This window comes from Lactuca saligna, chromosome 3 (assembly GCF_052625555.1).
Source record: "Lactuca saligna cultivar CGN05327 chromosome 3, ASM5262555v1, whole genome shotgun sequence".
Classification (NCBI taxonomy): domain Eukaryota; kingdom Viridiplantae; phylum Streptophyta; class Magnoliopsida; order Asterales; family Asteraceae; genus Lactuca; species Lactuca saligna.
In genome coordinates this window covers 28,514,784-28,540,120 of record NC_136419.1, presented here as the reverse complement: position 1 = coordinate 28,540,120, position 25,337 = coordinate 28,514,784, and the positions used below count along the sequence as shown (strand labels likewise).

The 25,337-nt window shown below is 36.3% G+C and overlaps 1 protein-coding gene and 1 non-coding gene across 2 annotated transcripts; one reads left to right on the top strand and one right to left on the bottom strand.

Annotated features, from left to right (window-relative positions):
* Nucleotides 1–6,582: 6,582 nt before the first annotated feature.
* On the bottom strand, nucleotides 6,583–6,689 carry LOC145038197 (small nucleolar RNA R71). Its single transcript, XR_013679259.1, has one exon. It is a non-coding gene; the product is annotated as a small nucleolar RNA R71 (small nucleolar RNA).
* Nucleotides 6,690–7,906: 1,217 nt separating this feature from the next.
* LOC145035302 (uncharacterized) lies at nucleotides 7,907–8,392 on the top strand. Its single transcript, XM_078983870.1, has one exon. The coding sequence runs from the start codon at nucleotides 7,907–7,909 to the stop codon at nucleotides 8,390–8,392; it is 486 nt and encodes a 161-aa protein (XP_078839996.1).
* The last annotated feature ends 16,945 nt before the right edge of the window (nucleotides 8,393–25,337 follow it).

Here is a 25,337-nt window from a genome sequence, read left to right as displayed (position 1 = left end):
CTTCCCTAAATACATATACATGTTATATGTTTTACGCTACATTATGATAATTGCATGCTAGATTAGGACTAAGGATCTGCTTAGGATTGCATGATAGTATGCTAGGAGAGATGCCTTTATGTGCCTATTGTATGAGCGTATAAATCTGCATGCTAGTATGAGATCAGATATCTGATATGATGGCCTTTTTAGGTTATGTTCTAATTTGAATTGCTTGATGCTTGAATGTTGCATGCTTTGTGCTTTTAGGAATTTTATAAGTACCGGCTGACTAGTGGAGGAATGCGTTTGGTTACATATTATTGAGATTAGATAATTTTAGAAGGGTATTTTTAAATCTATTGTGCTGCTCTTGTCATAGTCCAACCGTTGTAGCGTAGGCCATTTCATTCAAAGAATTATCTAATACCGATATAATGTAATTGTATTCATGTGGTAGTTAGATGGTGTTAGTAGGCGTTCCTTCTGCAAATGATAGCAAATAGTGGTGAGGAAAGGAACCCAATAAAGTCCCTGAAATATGTATTTGTGTGTGGGACACCTTATAGTATGAGGAGAGTATTAGATAGGAAGGAGTGACTTGGAGGAGTCGAGGTAGTTGTGACATCCCCAAATGCATGGTCATTTTAAAAACTTTATTTATGCTTATTTTAAAATCAGATTATCCGTTTTGAAGAATAATATTGCGGAATTTGTTCTCAGAAAACATGATAATGATATTATCAAAACATTTTCGAAGAAATATATTTTATTTATATAAAACATTTGGATGTCATCGTCAATATAGAAATATAACATAAACAGACCTTAAATTAATTTACACTAATGATCTACATCTCCTTGAATCCCTCAACATAATGTATCTTTAATATCGCTGCCTATGATACAATAAATTGAGTGGGTGAGGTTGGGAAACCTGGTGAGTACATAGGGTTTTCAACCCACAATAATATAGTTAATTTTTTTCTTCACATATTTCATGTCAAACAATTAACCTGATTACCCATCCCCGTTTTCTTTTTTTATTCTTCCTTAAAGATTTATCCTAAGGTTCATCTCCTACAATTTATTTACCTATCATCGCCTTACATCGCATTTCCTTATATGTTTGTTCCTAAAGGATCATCGCCTACATCACATAGAAAGTATTGATTCGGGGATTACTCCCCCAATACGTATCCAATATGGGTTAGAGTATCACCGCATGAATACATAGTTACTCCATCGCCTAAACTCGAAATTCATCACCTACAGGTTATAAGCTTGCTGATGTTTCCACCTAACTTGTTTATATTAGTCAGTGATCGCCATCTATACTCTAGTAGATGACTACATCGCAACATCACAAGACAGGTTATGGCATCTCCTAATCATCTCTCATCCCGCATCACCTATTTATAATTACCTTTCTGTCATCACCTATCTCTCATCACTCGCCGCTACCCAATACATATTTATAAGTATATAATACTTATATGATTAAATCAGTTAAACATCATCTCATAATATCTTATCTAACACATAATAATCTCGGCATAGATAATAAGCACATATAGCATGTATTAATATTAAATACTTCATATCTATGTGTAAGATGAAAGTAACTATGCACTCACTTATTAAAGTGACGACTTAAAATTCGGGCAACGGTTCGCTTCTAACAATTGTCTTTTCCTTTAACAAAACCTAGTATCATTATTATTAACTCTTAGTCTAATATTTATTGCAACTAATTATTATTCTAGATTCAACATTAACTCAAAGTCTACTTTCATGATCTATCAAGTAAGGAAATCCCACTTTAAACACCTCACTAAATGTAACTAAGTATACTGTTTGGAAATCTCACTTTAAACACCTCACTAAATGTAACATCTGGTTCCTAGTATGTATTTAATTTATTAATTATTCAATTTATAAGAGCAACTCGACGAGTTAGAATCCCCAAGCTCGTCGAGTAGAGATTATAAGGGTCGTGTAGTTTAAGTGACCTTCGCGACGATTTGGGAGGTCTCAACTCGACGAGTACGCTGGCAGAGGTGAAACCCTAATTTCCAGGATTTGCACATGATATTTCCATATTTATAAATATTTTTAGGCAATATTTAATTACATTTTGATTAATATTTTGGTTATTTGCATAGATAATGATACTTATAAGGTTAAATTATATTTTGCAGCTAAAAGAAGACATTTTGAAGAAAAAGACTAAAAGTGGAAAAAGAAGAAAATTTGGTGGATTGGAATATTAAAGAAGATAAAACCCACGAAAATAGTTGTATCCACGTCGTGGATATCATTTACACGACGTGGAACAGGAAAATTTTGGAAGATGAGTACGCACAAAGTCGAAATCCTTGCTTGATAAGGATTCATCCAGGTCCACGACGTGGAGCACTATTCCACGATGTTGAATGAAAATTCATGACAACTGTAAATACTATTGATGTCTACGAATTTAAGAGGTTGGCTAGTTAGAAAAGGCTTCCAGAAGTCGAATTCAGAAGGTGAGAAGGCCCGGAATTTGGTTTGAATACCAAGGAAGAAGAAGTTCATACATACTTTCTAGATTGGTACTTTACAATGTTTTTTATTATGACTTGTTTTTGTTTATTATTTAGAATGAGTAGCTAAATCTAGCTGCTTCTATTAGCTAGATGAAGCTGTAACCCATGGTTTGTTTATAATAACTTAGACTTTTCTTTTTGGTGAATATCTTGTGTTCGATTGATTATACCTAGCATGCTTAATTTGATACTAGATTGCTTTAAACTTTTATTCAGTGTAATTAGTGACCATTAATCTGCATGAATTTGAATACCTAGTAATTTAGTGAGCATTAGATTATTAGAGCTAAAATCAAACCAATCTTAGATAAGTAATTGAACTATTAAATTTATTTGTGCTAGAGAACTCATATTATGACCATAATTATGTTTGTTAACTTAATCGTCTATAGCTCCAATTCTACTTGATAGTTAATTATGTGTTAAATTATTTGTGACTATGCATAGATCTACATGAATTATTCAACATTAGTTAATTTGGAATTGAATTGCTAATAATATTTTAATTGGTAACCAACGGGAATTGTTATAATTAATATTCAAACCATTGAGGGAAAGTGGATTCAAACTACCAAAAGTGTTTTTATAATTTGATTGAATAGTTGCTGATAAATTAAGTTCATCTAAACTTGCAAAATTAGATAAAAACCTTTTTAGTTATTGTTTGATTTTAGATTAATTTAGAGTAATTATTTTAGCTAATTAAATCCGTTCCGTGTGTTCGACCCCAATTTAATTAAACTACTCTACAATCCAACTAGGTATAGTGTCTAGGTGCATATTAGTTAGTTAAGTTAGTTATGTTATAAATTTAAAACTAGTAGGTACTTTTTTGCACATCAAGTTTTTGGCACTGTTATCGAGGAAGGGTTTATTTGATTATTAAATTGTTTACTTTGAGTTAATTAATCTATCCTTTTGTGGGGTAAAACCTGCAAAAAAAAGTAATTTTCCCAGATCTGAGACCACGACGTGGACCTTGAATCCACGACGTGGGTTCAATTAGGAAAGTACTTTTAGTTTTTTTTTTTAAGTTTTTGTGTAGATTTATGTTTTTATTTATTTATTTTGCAGTAGTTTATGACCAGAGGTTCAACACGCCTTTGCTACCAGCACTTGAAGATCCAGAGTCGGCATGTCACACCCCCAAACCTGAACGGCGGAAACATTTGGGGACGGAGGACATCATGTGCAGTATCATAACATTTAAATAGTAAAGAAAGCAAACACAACCATCATATACGTAATTGAAAAAGTTACATCATCGTATACGTTACATGTTTCAAAAATATCAATTACAATATGATGTCAAAAAGATTTATTTAATGCCTGAGCGTCAAATCTTCAAAAGCTTTTGATAACCTGTTTTACTGGTTTCCTAAGAATACAAATTATTTGAGAAAAACTATCAACATTTAAATTGGTGAGTTTATAGGCATTTGTATGAAAAAAAAAGTATGTCATTCATTGAGATGATATCATGTTTATTTCTGGAAAATCCAATATTTTCTATAAAATTAGTTGTAAATCGTTTGTTTATAAGATAAGAGTCTTTATCCCGAAAAATCATATATTTTCCATAAAGCTGAATTGTAGTCTTATACATTCCAAGACCGAAAAATACAAGTATATATGCCATACTTAGTTTATTAAAATGTAGTTTTATTCGTAAATAAAACTGTTTTAAAAGATATGTATTTACGTAAAATAAGCGTATTATCGATTTCACGTAAAAATAACATATTGGCGTTTATTATGTGAGTTTTTATAACCGTGCTATTAATGAATTGCATGCCTCGATGTTCTTCAGGCGTCGAAAAGATATGACATTTTTCACCCATAACATGTCGAGCATGTTGTAGCTAACAACCAGGGTGGGTGCGGAATCATCAGTCATGTATAGATCTATACATAAGTATCACACTCTCCGGGAGGGGACTTTGGTTATGAAACAGGACTTCCATGGATACCTTTGGTAGGTACGATGAAGACGAATGACTCACAAATTTCCAACGAGATACGTGTTTTGTAATGAAAATATCCGTGCATGAAATTCTTACCCATTTCATCATATTTAATATGTATATAAAAAGAATTGTATTTTTATATAGTCGTTTCTTTGTCGTGAAAGGGTAAAATAATGTGAATGTTTCTCAAACTATACCTATCATAATTTAAAAGGTATTGTTTCGTTGAAAATGATAACAGTTTCGTTTTAACATGTTTTGCATGTAACCGTTTGTAAATTTTGTAATAACGTTATGTCGCATGTTTGATATATCTATGTAAAAGATACTTAAACATAATAAAACATAAAACAATGGTTTGTATAATAACACAAGTTTCTTGTGTTTTACTTGTATCCCCCCTAAAAACATAGAAAAAGTTATGCAAATGTAGGGGTCTGAACTCACCTCGAATGTGATAGCGGTTTAGTTTACGAGATGTGAACGGTGAACTTCGATTTAGAACCCGAGACGATAGTTGTATCCTAACGTTTCAACACATATTAATGTGTTAATATTTGATGAACCTAGAATTTATTTATGATATACACACTAAATTTTAGAGATACTTACCAAGTCTTATAACTTGTTCTTAAGAAGAATGATCTCCTGGAGTAGTTTGATCTTGGGATGAAAGGAAATGAGTCTTATACTTGAGAGTGAATGGAATGTATAATGTTTGTTATTTGAGAGAGAAGTGAGGATGCTTTCGTTTACTGGATGTGTGAATATGGGATATGTTCTTAGAGTAGTATCTTAAACAGGAAGTAATTCATGAGGAGGTGATGTGAAGTTTATGTCGGTAAATGGGATTATCACCTTAGGAACCTAAATCAAGATAATATATCAAGATATTTAAGGAGGTTTACTGCCAATTTAAATGTGTTTGCGGCCAAAAGGATGTGTTTACTCCCATGTATAGCCGAAATCTCACATGTGCGCTCTCAAAGGAGAGTTTTCGGCCAATATGCTGTAAGAGAAAGGGTTTTCGGCCATAGGGTTTAGGGATTAAAGTGTTTTCGGTTATATATAGGTGTCATGGGGTTGTTTTCGGTCCTATGTGGCTAAAAAATCAAAGATGTAGGACTAGAAGTTCCAATCTTTAAAACAGTGTAATTCCTTTACCTCTTGTTTACCACTTTGTCCTCTTAAGTTTTGTTAGCTTGTGTTTACTTATTTCCTCATGTTTTCAATGTGTAAGCATATATATAACTTATATAAACATGGATTTTAATTTACATTAACATACATAAGTTTTTATCCTTTACATCCAAAGTTCTTATTGTATTAATGTAACTGTGATACTTTACTTGTACACGGTGGTAGTTTAATCTTTTATTTGAACACGTGTGATTTACATTGGTTTGAAATAACGGGTTGTTACATGGCCATCCACAAAAAGATGGATAAAATGTGAAAGAAGAACAACCGCCAAAGAGCTCACCATTTAAAGACCTTAAAGGTTTTTGGAAAAAAGAAAGGAAAAAACGTGGGAGAGTCTAGTAGTCAAAGGAAGGAAAAAAGCTAAATAGAAAGCTTTGAACAAAATCCAAATAAAAAAGAAACCGAATACGGTATAGAACCCGAGCTGAAGAAAGTGAACTCGAAGACAAGCCGGAAAACAAGATGACAGACATTGCTGATATGTCCATGGGGCGTACAAGAAGCGGATAAGAGATGAGGTTGGTCTCGATCTAGTACAACCTATAATTCCCGCCACTGCAACATTCGTGTTAAAAGGACACATTCTTGCTGCACTTAAGGATGTACCATTTTATGGAAAGGATCATGGGGATGCTTACAAGCATTTAGATAAAGTCAATGACATTGCATACTATTTTAATGTCCCGAATATTCCAAGAGAGACTGTGTTGTTAAAGATGCTTCCCATTAATTTTAAGGGAGCTTCAAGAGATTGGTTGAAGGCACTTCCACCTAGTGCAATTACTACTTGGGCACAAATGCGAGAGCAATTTTTGGAACAATTGTACCCACCATCTAAAATAGCTAAACTGAAGAAGGCAATAACCAACTTTGAAAAAAATTCGGGTGAATCACTTTATTAGGCATGGGAGCGTTATAAAGGGTTACTTAGAAATTGTCCTCAAAATAACCTTAACATACAACAATAAGTGTCTATATTCTATGATGGGATAAATGTCATGATGAGGCAACTCCTTGATTCTCAAGGACCACTAACTAAGAAAAGTCCAGGCGAAGTCAAGGAGTTGATTGAAGAATTCTCAAAGCATTCTCGTGAATATCATAATCCGAGACAACATGGAACAAAGGGAATTGGTAGTGGAAATTCAGAAGACATTGTACTAGCAATGCTTGACACCATGGGCAGAAGAATGACAAAGATGGACTAGTCAATACATGCTATTAGAGTTGGATTTTGAAAAATACAATGGTCCACATTTGAGTAAAGACTTCTACTTAGATGATAATGGAAATAAAAAGGCTCAAATTTGCTATTCTAATGGGGATAAATATGATGAAGATTGGAGAAAACTAAAAAAGTGTGGTTGCCATATGATGAATACAAGAAGCAAAAAGAAGAGAAATATAGGCAGACTAGACAAGGCTTCTACCAAAAAGAGCAACCACCAGCTAAAAAGAAAGTTGACTTAGAGACCATGCTTACTCGTTTTATGGAGGCTTCAGAAAAAAGACATGATGATACAGATGTAGCTATAAAAGATCAAAGATTGATGATAAAGGATCAACAAGCCATGATGAAAGATCAACATGATATGATGATTGACCGGCAAGCATTATTAAGAAATCATCAAGCATCGATTCAGAATCTCGAAGCCCAACTTGGTCAACTAACGACTTTGGTGAATGATAAATTATCTCCAAAAATCCCCGAGAAAAAGCCTCAATCACATGTCATGGTCATAGAAATAGAAGAGGATACCATTTTTGAGCTCCTTGAAACACTAGAAGTCTATCCATCTCAGTCTGACCCAAGGCCAAAGAAGTCCAAACTCAAAGAATATAGAGTTGCTGAAACACTCAATCCGCGGCGTGCAGATCCAATTTCCACGACTTGGATCAGGTCTGATCAGCAAATTTCGGATAATATTCCTACTTATCATCCTCCTTTATCGTTTCTTTTCCGAGCCAATATCCATCCACTGAAACAAGAGCATATGAAGTTTATGCAACAAGTGAAGGCCTGAAGGGTATTCCAATAATTATCCCTTTCATTGATTCGTTATCCAAAGTTCCTGAGTATGAAAAGTTTTTGCAAGATTTAATCAATACTCGCCAACAATTAGAAAGGATTTCAAGGTATTTCTAAGTGATCAAACTTCTAAAGTAATTATGGGAGATATACCAAAGAAGATGGGAGATCCTGGTCATCTCACTCTTCCATGTGAATATGGGAATAATTTGAAGACTTATGCATTAGCTGATTTTGGGGCTAGCATAAATCTGATGCCTTACTCATTTTATCAAAAGATTAATATTCCAAAGTTGAAGGCTTTGAAAATGACAATTCACATGGCCAATCATTCAGTGACATATCCGAGAGGCATTGTAGAAGATATTTTAGTTAAAATTGGGAAATTCGTTTTTCTAATTGATTTTGTCATAATCGACATGAAAGAAGATCATAGTTTTCCAATTATCTTTGGTCGCCCTCTACTTAATTCTGCTAGAGCCTTGGTTGATATTCGCAAATCCAATCTTACCTTGAGAATGGGAGATGATAATGCTACTTTTGGAGTAGAAGATGGTTTCCAAGGAAGTGATGTTCAAGATGAATTTTTCAATGTCGATAAGGAGAATGAACTTGAAGAATTATAAAAGCTTATGGAAAAGAGAATCGACAAGTCAACCGCACCAAACCAAGAGCATCTGTTCCTATGGTCTTTGAAGTTAATTCTTATAAAACTCCAACTTCTTGGGTGAGTGAGGAAAGTGAAGACTTAAAAGGAAACAAGTTCTGAAAAGACGGTGCCCGTGGAAAAAAGTTCAAATGTGGATGAAAAGATGGTGCCCGTGGAAAAAAGTTCAAAGGAAAAAAGTTATGAAAAGTCCAACTTCAAGTGACAAGGAGGAGGATAATTCCGAGGAAAAAAGTTTAGATGTGGATTAAAAGATGGTGCCCGTGGAGCTTAAAAATGAAGAAGTTAAACATGTGGGAAATAAGGGAGTTATAAGAAAGCTCAAAGAAGGAGATGTAAAGGGTAAAAAAGAAAATTCCAAAAAGGTGTATCTTAGATGAGTCCAAGCTTATAAAAGGAAATGGAATGAGAAAAAGGTGTAATTGGTGATGGATACTCCGACTAATTCAACGTAAGGTGGTACGGAGTCCGGCTCAAGACTCCAACAAAAATAAGTGCTTCTCGGGAGGCAACCGGAGCTTGGTTTGCATTTTTTTTTTAACTTAGTTTAATTTTTGCATTTTAGTTGAGTTGTAGGATAATTATCATCTTATTATTATAATACCTAAAGGAATTGGTGAAAATCATGTGTGGGGTTCTAAATTTTATTTATTGTAAATAAATTAAGGTTTTTACATTAAAATTGGACATTAAAAGTGAAATTTTCAATTCCGTGTCGTGGGTTACAAGCCCACTTCGTGGAAAATGAGTAGCCCGATCCAAATAAGTCCCAATGCACGCAGCCCACGACGTGGAATTCATCTCCACGGCGTGGACTTTAAAAAACACGGATAGGGCCCTGTTTTAGACTAAACACTTTGACCATTACCTCATTTGTTTACTAAGCACACGAACAAAGTCAACCTCGCCATCGATTTTCTGCCACTTTCGACCATTTTCTTCCAAATGTCTTGCACCATTTGTCTTCAAACTTCATCTGGTAAGTGTCACTTCGACAAAATTTATAGTTTTCTTCACTTTTATGCATTCGTTAGGGTTTTCTTTAGAGATGAACAACCCAAAATTGAGTTCATTAGTTAGTTATTTTTTATTGCATTTGTAATGTAAGGCTATAGATTGTTGAAATAAACAAACTCCAATAGAGATTGATGGTTGATTTTCACGCCGTGGAGATGAAACCCACGATGTAGAAACTAGGCAACCAGTTTTATGTTTTGCCTTATAATTTGATATCTTGGTTGTGTTGGTTTGTTTCGTTTTTGTTGGTTGTTTCAGGAAAAATGAGTCCTAGAAGGGCACTTCTCCAAGCTCAAGACCTGATTGATGTGGCAAGTATTCACCCACTATACCGGTTTCCGCAAAATATTCCCCAAAGAATGTTGAATAAGTATGAAAATCGTTTGGGATGGTTATATAATCGTAAGTTTGCAGTGGCTCCCACTATGGATTAGGCGTGGTTACGTGGGGTCGTATGGTTGCAGATTTGGAGATATGTTGGACGAAAGTGTTTATGGGGAATGGTTTTTCATTTACTTGCAACGGGTGGAGGAATTATCTCCAAATCATCGATCCAACCTACATGGCGCATGGGACTCTATACCGAGGAGGAGACCCTCTCACCATTTTTTGTTCTATTCTTGTAGGGATGTGTTAGAGACTTCACTTTAGGGATTTTTGATGTCTAGTTTTGGAGGACTATATCGAATCATGAGTACAATTCTAGTGATTAAAATTCAGAATCATGTGTATCGTTTCTTGCACCGCCTCATTACCTTCACGATAAATCATAAAAACCATGGAGATAAAGTGCCTCTTCAAAACTTGTTTTATTTGTGGACCATAGTAACCCCCCGTGTTTTTTGTGATCTTCCATATATGCTTGTGCGATTTATGGGTAGAAAAATGACCAAATTTAGACTCGGTAGTCCTATCACGGGTAGACATCTAGTCACCCGACTTTCCCGATCTTATGGCATTTTAACTCTTAGTTTTATTAGGAATCTCACACGTTTTTAAGATAGTGACTTAACTATCCAAGTCTTGGGTGTCATGCAAGTTGTAGTGAATGTGGGTGGAGTCTATGTGATACCCCCGGAAGATGAAGAACAACCCTAGCCAAGGCAAAGGAATGTGATAGGTCAAGGAGAAAGGGGACAACCACAACCACCACCCCAACAGTTTGAGGGCGGTATACTGACTGACCTGTTTCAAAGCCAGGTTGGTTTGTATTTGGACAATCTTCGCAGGGGAGTGAATTACAACACTCAAATTCTAGATACCATTTTTACACATATGAATTTGGTTCGACCACCTACGATGCCTCCCCAGTTCCCGTACATTCCAACGTGGGGAGAATAATGGACACGACAAGGAGATGGTGTCGAAACTAGTGGAGCCCATCATGATGAAGAAGATGATGAGTTTATCCTTTTATTTCTTTCATTTCGTTTAGTTTATTTATGGTTTGTTTGTTTTGATTTTAGTTTAATTTGGTTGTGTAACGACTATTTAAATTGTTATGTTTCTTGTCTACTTATTTTGGTTATTATTTTCAGAATTGGTTAGAGAAAAATGCGACTAAGGAACCTTAGAGATATGAGAGCATTAACACGATTATCAGTGTCATTTAGAGTCGAGAGTCGAGACCCACGATCTTAGATAAGTGTGGGGTTAGTTGAGATAGAAGGGAGTTAGGAAAGAGTCAAGATATATGCAGTTCAGAAGGGTCTTAACATGTTAGGACACAAGTGCACATTACACTCATTTAGAGAAAAACTGATTTCTGTGATACCCAACTTCCACGACGTGGACACCAATTACACTTCGTGGATTGAGATCAATACGCGATTTTAGAAAATGAAATTATTCGATACCACGTTGTGTAATTCTACACCACGACGTGGAATTCAGGAGTTCAATTTTCCCTCTTATCTACATCATTTTATGTGGTGTATGCTTTCCCACATTGGTCTCTTAAGTTTTGAAGCTTGTCTACACCACGATTGTTGATGATTAAAGTCTCGATTCCCAATTTTTGTCGGCATATTTGCATATCTCAAGTATTGAAGATCCAAGTTCCATATTAGAAGAAGTCTGTAGTCAAGATGCACAAGTTACCCACACGTGAATAATTCGATTTCGCCACTACCACCCCATGGGAGTTTGTTCCTTTTCTCCCTTTTCTTGTTTTTAATTCATTTTATGCGTACAATGAGGGCATTGTATGTAATAATTGCGGGGTAGAGGGTTGAAAAAGTATATTGCTAGAAAATTATAAAATTTCCGAAAATTTTGAAAAATTTAAAAATGGATTTGAAATAACAATCTAAAAATTAAATCTAGTAATAATTAGTTTAGACCTAAATTGTTGGTGTTATATGGGATGATCCAATGAGAGCTCTAATGTTTAACCAAGCCAATACATTTTATAGTGTATTTGTGGCTTCCCAAATCTTAGTGAAAAGTCGTGAGATATGAAAATGTAATATGGTAGTTTTTATGGCATAATATGTTTTGCAGCCTAAACCTGAAATCTATCTAGGAAAGCTTATGTAGTCATTTCACATAGACTAATACCTTTAGTCAATAAAGGTTGAAGTTAAGAACCCTTGCTTAATCATGTGGGATTTGCGTGAAAAAAATTAAGATACATGTGAAAAAAAGAGAGAAATTACCGAAAAGTTGAAGAATTTTGGAGCTATCAAGTATGAAGATCAAAAGATCAAAATTCCAAAGAAAAAATTTTGAAGATACCAAAAAAATCAAACAAAAAGGGGATGAATTCAAAGAAATCAAATATCAAATATCAAAGACGTGAAGAATTCCAAGAGCTCCAATTTGGTATCTAAAGTTGTAATTTTTAAATTATGTATGCTTGGGTTGCTTAACCAAAAATACCATGAGGTTAAAGAAGAGTTCGTATAAACTAAGGGGGTGAGAGTTTATAAGGATTGTAAGTATTTAGGAGTGGTAAGTTTTAGGGATTATAGACACATATAAATGCATTGAGGTCTTGGTATACGTCACACCCCAAAACCTGAACGGCGGAAACGTTCCGGGGCGGAGTACGTCATGTACAGTATCACAACAATGCATAATAGTAAACAAGCAACAACATCATCCATTTCATTAATAATATATATTTAATACAAGTGTGTTCTGTATACTTTATAAGACACCAAAATTATGAATCAAAATAAGAGATGAGTCCTGAACGTGCTCCATCTTCTAAAAAACCTAGCATCGGCACCTATCTACTGATGGCCTGAAAATACAAGTTATTTTGAAAGAGTTTATCATCACTAAAGTTAGTGAGTTCATAAGTATTTTAGTGTAATTGTTTGTATGAAAGTGTTTGTAAATGTTTGTATGTAAATGATTGTAATTCCTAGAAAATCCTATATTTTCTACTAAAAGTAGCCTTCTACCAAGGCTCGAATGTTCAGTATGTTGCTTGTTTGTAAAAGTGTGTAATTTTCCCCAAAGATAGAGTATCATTTACCATAAATATAATTTACATTACCGTTTATGTGAGAAGCTCACGATATGAATGTAATGGGAAAATAATAATGATGTACTTGTAGTATTAATATATAGCTACTACCATTGTACTAATTACCTTAAAATCATTGTTTTAATTAAGGTAAAATGTGATATATTTGTAACCATGCTTGATCGACTAGGTAAAACACGCTCTAAGGCATCGAAATGGTATGACATTAGTCACCAGTAGACCTGCAGGTCCCACTGTAGCTAGCAGCAAGGTGTAGGATAAACAATCCCATATAGATCTGGTTGCAAAACGTGACGCAACAATTGCTTGTCATGTCATGAAGTAGTGGCTCATATTAATGTTATAGTGTTGTAGTGTTTGTATAGTATGTTCTAGTGTATTGTATGTTCTCTCTGTACTAGTGTAGTGTATGTTCTCTTTGTTTCTCATCATAGTATGCTCTCTTGTATAGTGTAGTGTATTGTATGTTCTCTTAGTTTCTCATCATAGTATGTTCGTTCTATTTCTCATAATATTAAATTCTCTTAGTTTCTCATCATAGTAAGTTTGTATTGACTCATGAATGAACTGACTGTTGTATGTTTCATTGTACTAGAAATAGTGAGTAGTGACTTCCTAAACTATACCTATTATAGTTTACTATTAGAGTTGTTTGTATAAATGAACATGTTTGTACACCTTTGCTACCCAAATGTATTGAACTAAATGTAGAACTTTAATATCCATATTCATATACATAATATAAAACTAAGGTTCATACAACCATCAGAAAAACAACCGAATACCCTAAGTCCACAACCAAACAAAGAATAGGAAGTAAGGCGAGTTATCAGTCCTAAGTCCTTTCAATCCTGCTTATATAACTATATTTATATAGATATGATTTTGACAATATAATATTTTGAAAGAGTTTAAATAAGGAGTTTTTCATTTTAAAAGAGCTTGTAAAACGATTTGAAGTAGTTTGTTTGATAAAACAGTTAAAAGTATAGTAATTCCATCTGTTTGATAGTTATTAATCACATGTGATTGATATAATAACTATAATGTTTCAACTTGTATCCCCCCCCCCATAAAAGCACTTAAAATCATTTAAAAGATAAGTTAAGGGGTATGAACTCACCTGTAGTGAGTAACTCGAATGAAAGATCGATATAGGATTATTGGGTGTCAATTGGAGTCTTGAGCACAAACGAATCCTATTTAGCATATAATTACACATATATGAATACATTTGGTGTATATAACCATTAATAGTGATAGGGACACGCCTTAAGGATATAAAACACTTAGAATTAAGTGTTACTAATGCATATGGTTGCACATAAGGAGTGTATGGCCCTATATTGGAGTGTAAGGCCACAAAAGCATGGGTTTTATGTGTGTGCGGCCAGAGTGTGCGGCCAAGTGTGTGTGTGGCCGCACACTCAATATGAAGTGTGCTAAAATTGTGTTTCCAAGCCTTAGGAAAGTTCTAGGGAAGGTGTTTTGACCATTGCTTAGCTTAAATGGGAGTTTAAAACCAATTTTGAGCCTAAAAAGAGTGTGTGCGGCCACACATGGTGTGTGTGGGCATACACACTTGAAGATCATATGAAATGGCATTTTTAATGAATAAATTCAAGGGCCCGTAGCTTATATCAAGCTATTGCAAGTGTATACCCAATTTAAAGGCTTAAAAGTGTGGTTAAAGTCAAAAAAGTAGTGTGTGTTCTTGGAGTTTTTGAAGATCGAACACCAAATAGGTGTTTTCATGGATCAAATCAAGGGGAAAGGCTAGTTAAAGCCTCATATTAACGATTCAAGGAAGCAACACTTACTTGATTTGAAGCTTTGAAGAGAAAAGATGGTTGATACTTGAGAGAAAACGAGTTCTATACTTGAAGAAGTGGAAAAAGTGTTCAAAAATGACCAAGGACCATATATATACATAGGAGTGTGAGGTTGTATTGAGTGTGTGGCTGGGTGTGCGGTTGGGATGGGTGTGTGGCCGCACACTTGGGTGTGCGGCCACACACACCTTGTGTTGTGTGTTTGGGTCATTTGCAAGGTGTTACACCCACAAATACTCATCCCAAGTCCCATAGCTAGATTATACTAGGCTTAGAACACTAAAATAGACCATAAACCGCGCTAAAAGATACCAAAACAAGTCTAACTTTGATAGATTTGAATGTTTGTACAAGCGAGGAATTTCGGGTTGTCACATTATAATGGTTGAAATCGAAATGGGTTGTTCTATGTGATACTAGTGATTAAGGTTTGAAATAAACATAAATAGCTTTGCTTAAGGGCAAAGAATAAGTGTGGGGTATTTGATATTGCCTATATATATATATATATATATATATATATATATATATATATATATATATATATATATATATAGGCAATATTTAATTACATTTTGATTAATATTTTGGTTATTTTCATAAATAAATGATACTTATAAGGTTAAATTATATTTTGCAACTAAAAGAAGACATTTTGAAGAAAAATGACTAAAAGTGGAAAAAGAAGAAACTTTGGAAACTTGGAATATTAAAGAAGATAAAACCCACGAAAATAGTTGTATCCACGTCGTGGATATCATTTACACTACGTGGAAAAGGAAAATTTTGGAAGATGAGTACGCACAAAGTCGAAATCCTTGCCCGATAAGGATTCATCCAGGTCCACGACATGGAGCACTATTCCACGATGTGGAATGAAAATTCATGACAACTGTAAATACTATTGAAGTCTACGAATTTAAGAGGTTGGCTAGTTAGAAAAGGTTTCCAAAAGTCGAATTCAAAAGGTGAGAAGGCCCGAAATTTGGTTTGAATACCAAGGAAGAATAAGAAGTTCATAATTACTTTCTAGATTGGTAATTTACAATGTTTTTTTATTATGACTTGTTTTTGTTTATTTTTTAGAATGAGTAGCTAAATCTAGCTGCTTCTGTTAGCTAGATGAAGCTGTAACCCATGGTTTGTTTATAATAACTTAGACTTTTCTTGTTGGTTAATATCTTGTGTTTGATTGATTATACCTAGCATGCTTAATTTGATACTAGATTGCTTTAAACTCTTATTCTATGTAATTAGTGACCATTAGTCTGCATGAATTTGAATACCTAGTAATTTAGTGAGCATTAGAATATTATAGCTAAAATCAAACCAATCTTAGATAAGTAACTGACTTATTGAATTTAGTTGTGCTAGAGAATTCATATTATGACTATAATTATGTTTGTTATCTTAATCTTCTATAGCTCAAATTCTACTTGATAGTTAATTATGTGTTAAATTATTTGTGACTATGCATAGATCTACATGAATTAATTCGACATTAGTTAATTTGGAATTGAATTGCTAATAATATTTTAACTGGTAACCAACGAGAATTGTTATAATTAATATTTACACCATTGAGGGAAAGTGGATTTAAACTACCAAAAGTGTTTTTATAATTTGATTGAATAGTTGCTGATAAATTAAGTTCATCTAAACTTGCAAAATTAGATAAAAAAACCTTTTTAATTATTGTTTGATTTTAGATTAATTTAGAGTAATTATTTTAGCTAATTAAATATGTTCCTTGTGTTCGACCCCAACTTACTTAAACTACTTTACAATCTGACTAGGTACACTATCTAGGTGCATATTAGTAAGTTAAGTTAGTTAGGTTATAAATTTGTAACTAGTAGGTACTTTTGTGCACATCAGCACTGTATTTAAACATCTTAACCCCAAGGTGTTGGCCTCATTTCCTGCCCCAATTGTCCTAAACTCTAATCTCGAAACCCTAAGCAATTTTTTTTTGTGATTGTAAGCTAATCTTGTGCATTCTTGGTGAGTTTGAAGAAGAAGAAGCTCAAAGGAGAAGAAAGAACGTGTGGGAGGAGAGTTGATCTAGAAGTTAGGCTTCATTTTTGATTCATCTGAGGTATAAAGCTTTAACCTTGCCCATGATATGCTTAGATCTAGTTGTAGGATGTTTTGCTTCATGTTTTGGTCCTAGTATGTTGATGATTGGTATTTGGACTTCCTATTTTGGCAAACCCTTTAGATCTAGGGTTTTGAGGGGACTCCATTGCTTAAAGGTGCCAACTTTATTGCCATGGAAGTCCCATGCAACTTCTAGACCATCCGTTTTCCATATTAGGTCATGCATGCGAGTAAAGATGAGAGCTTTACGTGACCAAACTGTCCCTAGGTTCTAGATCTATGACCTCATGGTCTATCTTGAAGTTTTGATGAATTTTTTATTCAGATCTAAATCATTTTTGGGTTAGGGTTTGAATTTTTGCATTGTGGAGAGGTTCTTAATGGGATAATTTGGAAACTTTACCCTTCTAGGCGTATTTTTCAGCTTAGATCCAGAATATAGGGCCCTGGTTTGAAGAATGGTGATTTAATGCATTAAGAGGGATAACCGACTGAAGAACTCGACGAGTTCATAGAGCGACTCGACGGGTTGGGTCGAACTATCTCGATTCTGTTAAAGGGAAGAACTTGGTGAGTTAGATTAAAAATCGTTGAGTTGGATCGTGATTTCACGATTCTGTGATTCATAAGAACTCGACGAGTTGAAGGGAAAACTCGATGAGTTTAGTCAACTCGAAGCATTGACTTTGACTTTGACTTTGACTTGACTTTGAACTTGACCATGGTTGACCCTAAAGCGGTTATGAGTATGAATGGTATCTAAAGGGGGTTGTTTTGATGCAGGGAGTGTGTTGAGCTGATTCTGAGACGGAGACGTTTCAGCTATCATTCGACATTGGAGGTGAGTTTTCCTCCTATATGAACAGGTCGAAGGCACCAATGTTGGCCCGTAGATGTATGTTAGTATGTTCCGGACTAAGCTTCGATGTTGGGTAGTGCCCAATATAGGTTAATATGTTTCTGAATTTTGATCATATGTCGGTCGGTGCCTGAGGAATGTTTGTATGCTTGATGTCTTCGTGATTTTTGCATGTGTCTGTATTGTATGTTCCGGATTATGGTCTGATGTCGGGCAATGCCCAAGGAATGTTTGTATGCTTCTGGATTTCGTTTCGATGTGGGCGGGGCCCAAGGAATGTTTATATGTTTATGTTATGTGATTATTTTATATGTATTTGTTGATATGTTTATATGTATATCGAGCTTTGCTCAATACCAGGTGGGGTCTGATGTCGGGTGGGGCCCGATGTCGGAATCTTTCTGATGCTGGGCCGGGCCCATGATATGTTATTATGTGATTATGTCTATAGATGTGGTAGTTTGGGGAGACTGAATAACCTTCGTGCTTACAATTTTTAGTTTTCGTTTCACGTACTTCCACTAGCAAAAGGAAAAGCTCTGGATGATTGCATTGCACACACCATGATGTTTTAGCCTGGGATGTTTACTCTTATATATATATATATATATATATATATATTAGACAGATGTTTTGATATGGATATACCATTCATGATGTTTTGAGTTACTATTAATTTTATTTTGATGAAATGATTTTGATAACTACGGTTTTATTAATAGTTAAAAATGAATTTTTTTGGTCATGATTTTTGGGATGTTACAAATTGGTATCAGAGCCTTGGTTTGAGGGATTCGGGCACACTCTCGGATATGTCTAAACTTAATCTGAGGACTTGGTATAAAATTTGTAACACTGTAAATTTCAAAACAAATTTTTCTATTTTCTTATAAAACAAAATTCGATTAATATTCATCAACAACCATATTAATTATCCAATATAGGTCAATACAAAATCCCAAGATCACAATGTAAAAACTCCGAGTGTGTGTGTACGGATCAAGCCGGCGCCTTCCCGCGGTCGTCACTAGTACCTGAAACAATAACATCAAACACTGTAAGCACAAGGCTTAGTGAGTTCCCCAAAATACCACATATAACACATATTAGCCACTCGAGGCTATAACTCTGTGGGTCCGTGCACCCAAACTCTGTGAACCCTCAGGTTCTAGCTCTGATAAACATGCACTACATAAATCACATAGAAATAATGCAGTACAACACATAACATACATAGCATACAAATACTCTATCACATAACTCTGGTTACCTACTCAAGGTAATATAGTATAGTGAGAAGACTCACCTCGCGTATCTCGGTATCTCACGAATCCTGGAAATCCCTCGTGCTCGATCCTTCGAGCTCTAATCCTCCTATAACATTATATGTTTCTAATTAACACTTTATATCTCTAAGGTTGACTATCCATAAGAAGTCAACACGGGTCAACTCTGGTCAACGGTCAATGGTCAACGGTCAACTCTGACCGGACTCGGCGAGTACCATGGCGACTCGGCGAGTATAGACGTTTTCACCAACCCTCTGAAATCCCCTTACTACACGTCGAGTATTCCCCCCTTTACTCGACGAGTTTCACCTGAATGAATCGCGGGGCCACCCCGACTCAACTCGCCGAGTCTCAAGGATAACTCGGCGAGTCCAAGTTTGACTCAGTCCACTCGTCATCCCTCTCCAACTCACCCTGAATCATTGAGTTTACCCATGACTCGATTGGACCACTCACTGAGCAGTCCCAAGGCAATCTTCAAGCTACTCGCCGAGTCGGATGAACAGACTCGGCGAGTCCATGCCATGCAACCACTCCAACTTGCTTCTAAGGTCAGATATGCTTCCATAAACTATAGATCTGGCCTCCCTCGACTGATTCATCATGTAAAGCTCCTATCTTGGTGCCCATAACACACCCCGTAGCTCATAAATGGAGTTTTTGACCTAAGGCATGAGGATTCCAATCCAAAGCCTCCATTGATTCCCAAAAAGCTTGGGTAAAGGGACACTCTGGACCTCTAAGGGTCCAGATCTATGGTTCAAACCTCATAAGGGACCAAGAGGACACTAGATCTTGCCATAAAAGGGTTCAACAAACCCTAAATCTAGATAAACAACAACAAGGAAGAAGGTAACTCGGATTTATTACCACAAAAGTGATATTCTGGACTCCAAACCCACAGAAGTGGCTCCTCTTGCTTTCCCTTGGCTAGCTCTTCTCCTTCCTTGCAACAATGGCACCTCCAAGGTCAATAATGGCCTCCTACTTAGCTCCAAATGCTCACACTCGATTAGGGTTTCACTCAAGGGGCTGGTGAGCACAAATGACGGCCATTAGGCCCTTTAAATAAGTCTCAAACCCGAGAAATTAGGGTTTCATTACACAGCGATGACTCGCCGAGTCCATATCCTGGACTCGTCGAGTCCATGCGCAATCCCGCGTCCAGATCCGCGTCCCTACTCGGCGATTCTGAGCTCCAACTCGCCGAGTCCCCCCACAAATCAACAACAAAAAAAAAAAACAATATACAAGATACCTGATAAAATCCGGCTGTTACAAAATTTTTCAAAAGAAAATCATTTTTATAAAAGTGATTTTGAAAAGAGAATAGGGTGTGGTGCATGCAATCAGCCGAACTCAAGTAAATTCTCCGAAATTACACATACACGTTTATGCTATGATATGAATTGTGAATATGTGAAATGTATGCTAGATTAGGGCTAAGGATATAGGAAGGATGCCTTGTATGCCTACTATATGACCTTATTGAACTAAATGCTAATACTAAATCCTTAGTATGCCCCTGGTTTTGTTTAATCGATGCCCGAATGTTGCTTGCTTTGTGCTTTTAGGAGTTCTAGTTATCTTTAACTAACTAGTAAACGAATATGTTAAGTTACATATTGACTAAATACTTTTAGAAGGTTAGGTTTGGCATTATTTTGCAGCTCTTGTATGATTCTAACCGTTATAGGGAGAGACCTCTCATTCAAAGAATTATATGTTCTTAGTAATATGTAATGGTATTCATGAGCTAGTTAGGGAACGGTAGTAGGGACTTCTTATACAGCTGATGGTAGAGAGTGGGTTGGAGATTACCCTCGGGAAATCCTAGGATGTGCTTAGCGTGGAAAGTAGTAATAGTGAAAGGGACTTGGTAGAGTCAAGGAAGTTCTTGAGGAACGTACGGATAGATGTGGAAGGTAATACGAGCCCGTACTACTGAAAGTAGAGGATTCGTACTCGAATCAAGGAAGGCTGAGTTAAACCCAGGGAACTTTTAGTGTGTAATATCCCTTGAGTTATGATGAGTATTCTGATGATATTTATGGTGTATTTCCAGTATGGTGACGCTAGGAACTAAACTAGTTGGTAGTTCTGGCACGGGCGAGGGATCAGGCTCGTGCTCTGGAGTCGGGTAGCTAGATGATCAGATGAGGGAGTTCATTTCATCTGATATCACGTGCAATATCATTGACCAGACTCTTATGATCTTCAGTACGGTCAAGGAGGGCGTTTTAGAGATTCTTGATGAGAGGCTAGGTGCATTCCGTATTGAGATGGGGGACATGATCGAGGCTCCAGACAATCATGGGGCTAGGGACCCCATTTTTAGCAGCAGGTGGTTGGCAGATTTTTCCAATGCCTTTCGCTCTAGCAAATGTCCCGAGGGAGACAATGTCCGACTTGCTTCTTGCCTCCTGAAGGACATGGCACGAGATTAGTGGGAGGAGGTTGGACGAGCTATTTGAGATGATGTCGTTATTGATGCGATGACCTGGAGTGATTTCTCGACCAAGTTTAGGGCCGAGTTCACACCTGCGATAGAGGTGCAGCAGCTTACGTAGGAGTTCCAGGATCTCCAGCAGACAACTGAGACGTTGGCCGTGATCACCGCCATGTTCCGGGAGAGGGCCCTCCTTGTTCCATAATATATCGCGGGGAAGGAGATGAAAAAGGCCTGGTACCATGAGATGTTGAGGAGCGATATTCGACAGTTTGTGAACCGATCCAACTGCAAGACATTGGAGGATATGATAGCGAGAGCTCGGGAGAGGGAGCTGGATTTAGAGATGGAGAGGAAGAGGAAACCATAGGGGGTTCAGACAGGGAGTTTATAGAAAAATCCCAAGGTATCGGATCAAAAATCGAGGAGCCAGTAGGGCCGCAGCCGATGTGGAAAGTGCGGCAATATGCACAAGGGGGTGTACATGGCGGGTAGTTCGGGCTGCTTTAAGTGCGACCAAACTGGTCATGTCAGCAGGGATTGTACTGCTACCACAACCACCATAGTATCTGATCTGATTTTCTTCTAGTGTAATTAGAGGGGCCACATGAGGTCCCAGAGCCCGAGTTTAGCAGCAACAGAACAGGTGGCGGCACCCACTCCTTGTTACAACCCGAACCCTTTTTCTGTTAACGTTAGCCGATTCCATTAAATAAATTTTTAATTTTTAATTAGTTCTGTCAAATTATTATGGTTTGGAAAATAATTTAAGTTATATAAATAAAATTTTATATAAGAGTCGGAACCAAAATCGCGCGAAAACCCGAGTTGCTTCAAAAATCAATGAAAACCAGCCTGCTGGTGTTCACGGTCGTGATCCCAATCACGATCGTAAACCTGTTCACAACTGGTAGACACCGCCACTATATATATATATATATATATATATATATATATATATATATATATATATGTGTGTGTGTGTGTGTGTGTGTGTGTGCTCCTACCCCTCATTTATTTTTTTGGCCGAAAACTCATCCATTCTCTCTCTAACCTCCCAACCGCAAACACAAGAATACACCCTTTTTTCTTCCGAAAATCATCAAAAATCACCTTTGGGCGTTGTTGTGGAGCCTCTAAAACACATTTTTCATCAAATCCAATATTGTTGTTCTTGAGTTCACGACCGCAAACCCTTCAAATCTTCAAATCTAAAAAGGCCGAAAGCAGTTCACGGTCGTGATTCCTTCAAACCTTCATAATTTCTTCAAGAACAACCGATCATGGCCGTAAACCATTCAAGGGGCTGTTCACGGCCGCAAACCTTTCCAAGTCGTGAACTTGGCTAAAAACTCGGTTTTCCGATTCAATCGAGTCCTGGTAACATTCCTAAATGAAAAGCAAGTGTTTTTCAACACTATAATTAATGGTTTCGCTAATATTATGTGTATATGTGTTTAATTAGTATTAGGATTCCGTTAATTCTGTGTACAACAACTTGAAGGTTCTCATTCAGTTTCATAGTCCGACACCTTCACACAACTAACAATGAATTCATATCCCTATGCTTTTAATATTTTTAACATTTTCAGGGGGAGAATACAAGCCAAACACAAATAATTTTGTGAACTTATACAAAATAATTTCAACATGTTTAAAACTAATGCAATTGATACAACCAAATGATTACCACATTTTATAAAATATTTAGATATTTTATCCCTTTTGTAACGTGCTGAGCATAAGGGACGTTTTCAACTTACAATCATAAATGCATAGTTTTCAGATCAATACACGAACCAAGTACATAACATACATGCAAACTATAATATGTATAGTTTGGGAATTCAATACACTATTTTACAAATTCATAGTTTATACATTAACAGGTATATAAACTACGACATATTTGTTTATGATATTCAATGCTATTTTTCGGATAACAAGTATACATTACTAAATAGTTATTTAAGTATAATTATTTCACTCTACAAGTATACAATCGGATTCAAATACAAGAGAACAATATAGAACCACACGTAAACTAGTTAATACAGGGTTGTGAAACATTACTTCAATTGTACCCTTCAGGGTGATGGCTAAATCCCATCATAGTATAACCAAAGTTTCCTAGAGGGAGAGCGGGAGATTTGTGAATTGATCTATTCGGGACTGACTATCCCACACCTGAACTACTAGCTACAGTTAGGAAGGCATGCCTGGGGTGACAAATGTCATAACGTCCGACGCCTGAAAAACATCGCAGGGGTCACTAGGTCATACCAAGCATGGTTATACGACTCACAACAGTATAAACTAACCTTTGTTTACGAGATTTCATTCTTCATTAGTTTTATTTTAATTAATAGAACTACTTTACATTACACAGGAGGATTCCATGGGATACAAATTATGGTTTTATTTTAAGTAATAAAACTACTATACCTACTGGTGGTGACCAGAGTTTTCAAACAGAACATTCTATACAATATTGGTGATAGCCAGGGTTTTCATTCAAAACAACGATATACAATACATCTGGTGGTAACCAAGCATAGGAACCAGTACATCATACACTATTACAGAACACGGTAACAAACACATACGCTAGAAAATATTGGATTTTCTTGGGAAATGTACAAACATTTTTACAAGATTCAATGACAAGTACTCTCGCAGGCTTTTGAGAAGATGGAGCGTATAGAGTCACGTAATTTATATTTTGTTATATTTTTTATGTATAGAAACTATGTGACAAACAGATGTATATACCTATATTTCAATGTAATGGTTGTGTTTACTTTGATTACTATGATGCAATTGTTGTGATACTGTACATGACGTCCTCCACCCCTGAACGTTTCCACCATTTTGGTTTGGGGGTGTGAAACTCCTACTACATTAAGGATTACCGATGGCTGTCAGGGCCGGTCAGAGGCGCCTGTGGTGAAGAGCAGATCCTTCCAGCTGAAAGTAGAGGAGTCACATGCAGCTCCCGATGTTGTGATGGGTATGTATCTTCTCATTATCTGTTTATTTATATTGATTTGTCGCTTATGTTTATGTGTTTCATTATAGGATTGTTCTTAGTGAACAGCATATCTGCTCTGGTATTATTCGATTCGGGGGATACTCGATCTTTTCTATTTCTCGCGCTTAGAAAGCAATTTGTTGGTGATTTGGGGGAGGAGTATTGTCCTCTTGATATAGAGATAGCGAATGATAGGACAATACGAGTTGCGAGTGCTCACCGAGGATGTACACTGCAGTTTTTCAATGAGCAGTATTCCATGGAATTAGCCCTATTCCCCTGCAAGGGAATAAGGTTATCATAGGTATGGATTGATTGAGCCCCAATGGGGCAGTGATCGACTGCGAGCAGTAGATTATATGAGTTCTGACCCCAAGTGGGGGAGGTTTGGTGATTTAGGGCGAGAGGTTGTAGTGTTGACCGACTTTGTGAGCGAGGGCGAGACACTACCTACAACAAGGGTGCGCATGTTATGCTGCCTATATCATGGATACCCGGATAAGGGTAAGGCGACTGTGGATGATGTATCGATCGTACGAGAGTACCCGGAAGTGTTCCCAGAGGATTTTCCTGGGGAACCTTCAAAAAGGCAGGTAGAGTTCAGGATTGACCTAGTTCCTGGTGCAGCTCCGATAACCAAGGCACCATATCGTTTGGCTCCTCCAAACATGTAGGAGTTGTCTACACATTTGCAGGAGCTGTTAGACAAGGGATTTATTAGGGCGAGCAGTTCGCCATGGGGATCCCCGATTCTGTTTTTGAAGAAGAAGGATGGGTCACATCGGATGTGTATAGATTACCGGTAATTGAATAAGGTAACAGTGAAGAACC

Bases quoted from the DNA above. Each gene is read 5' to 3' on its own strand.
- LOC145035302 (XM_078983870.1), top strand. From the start codon at position 7,907: ATGGGAGATATACCAAAGAAGATGGGAGATCCTGGTCATCTCACTCTT.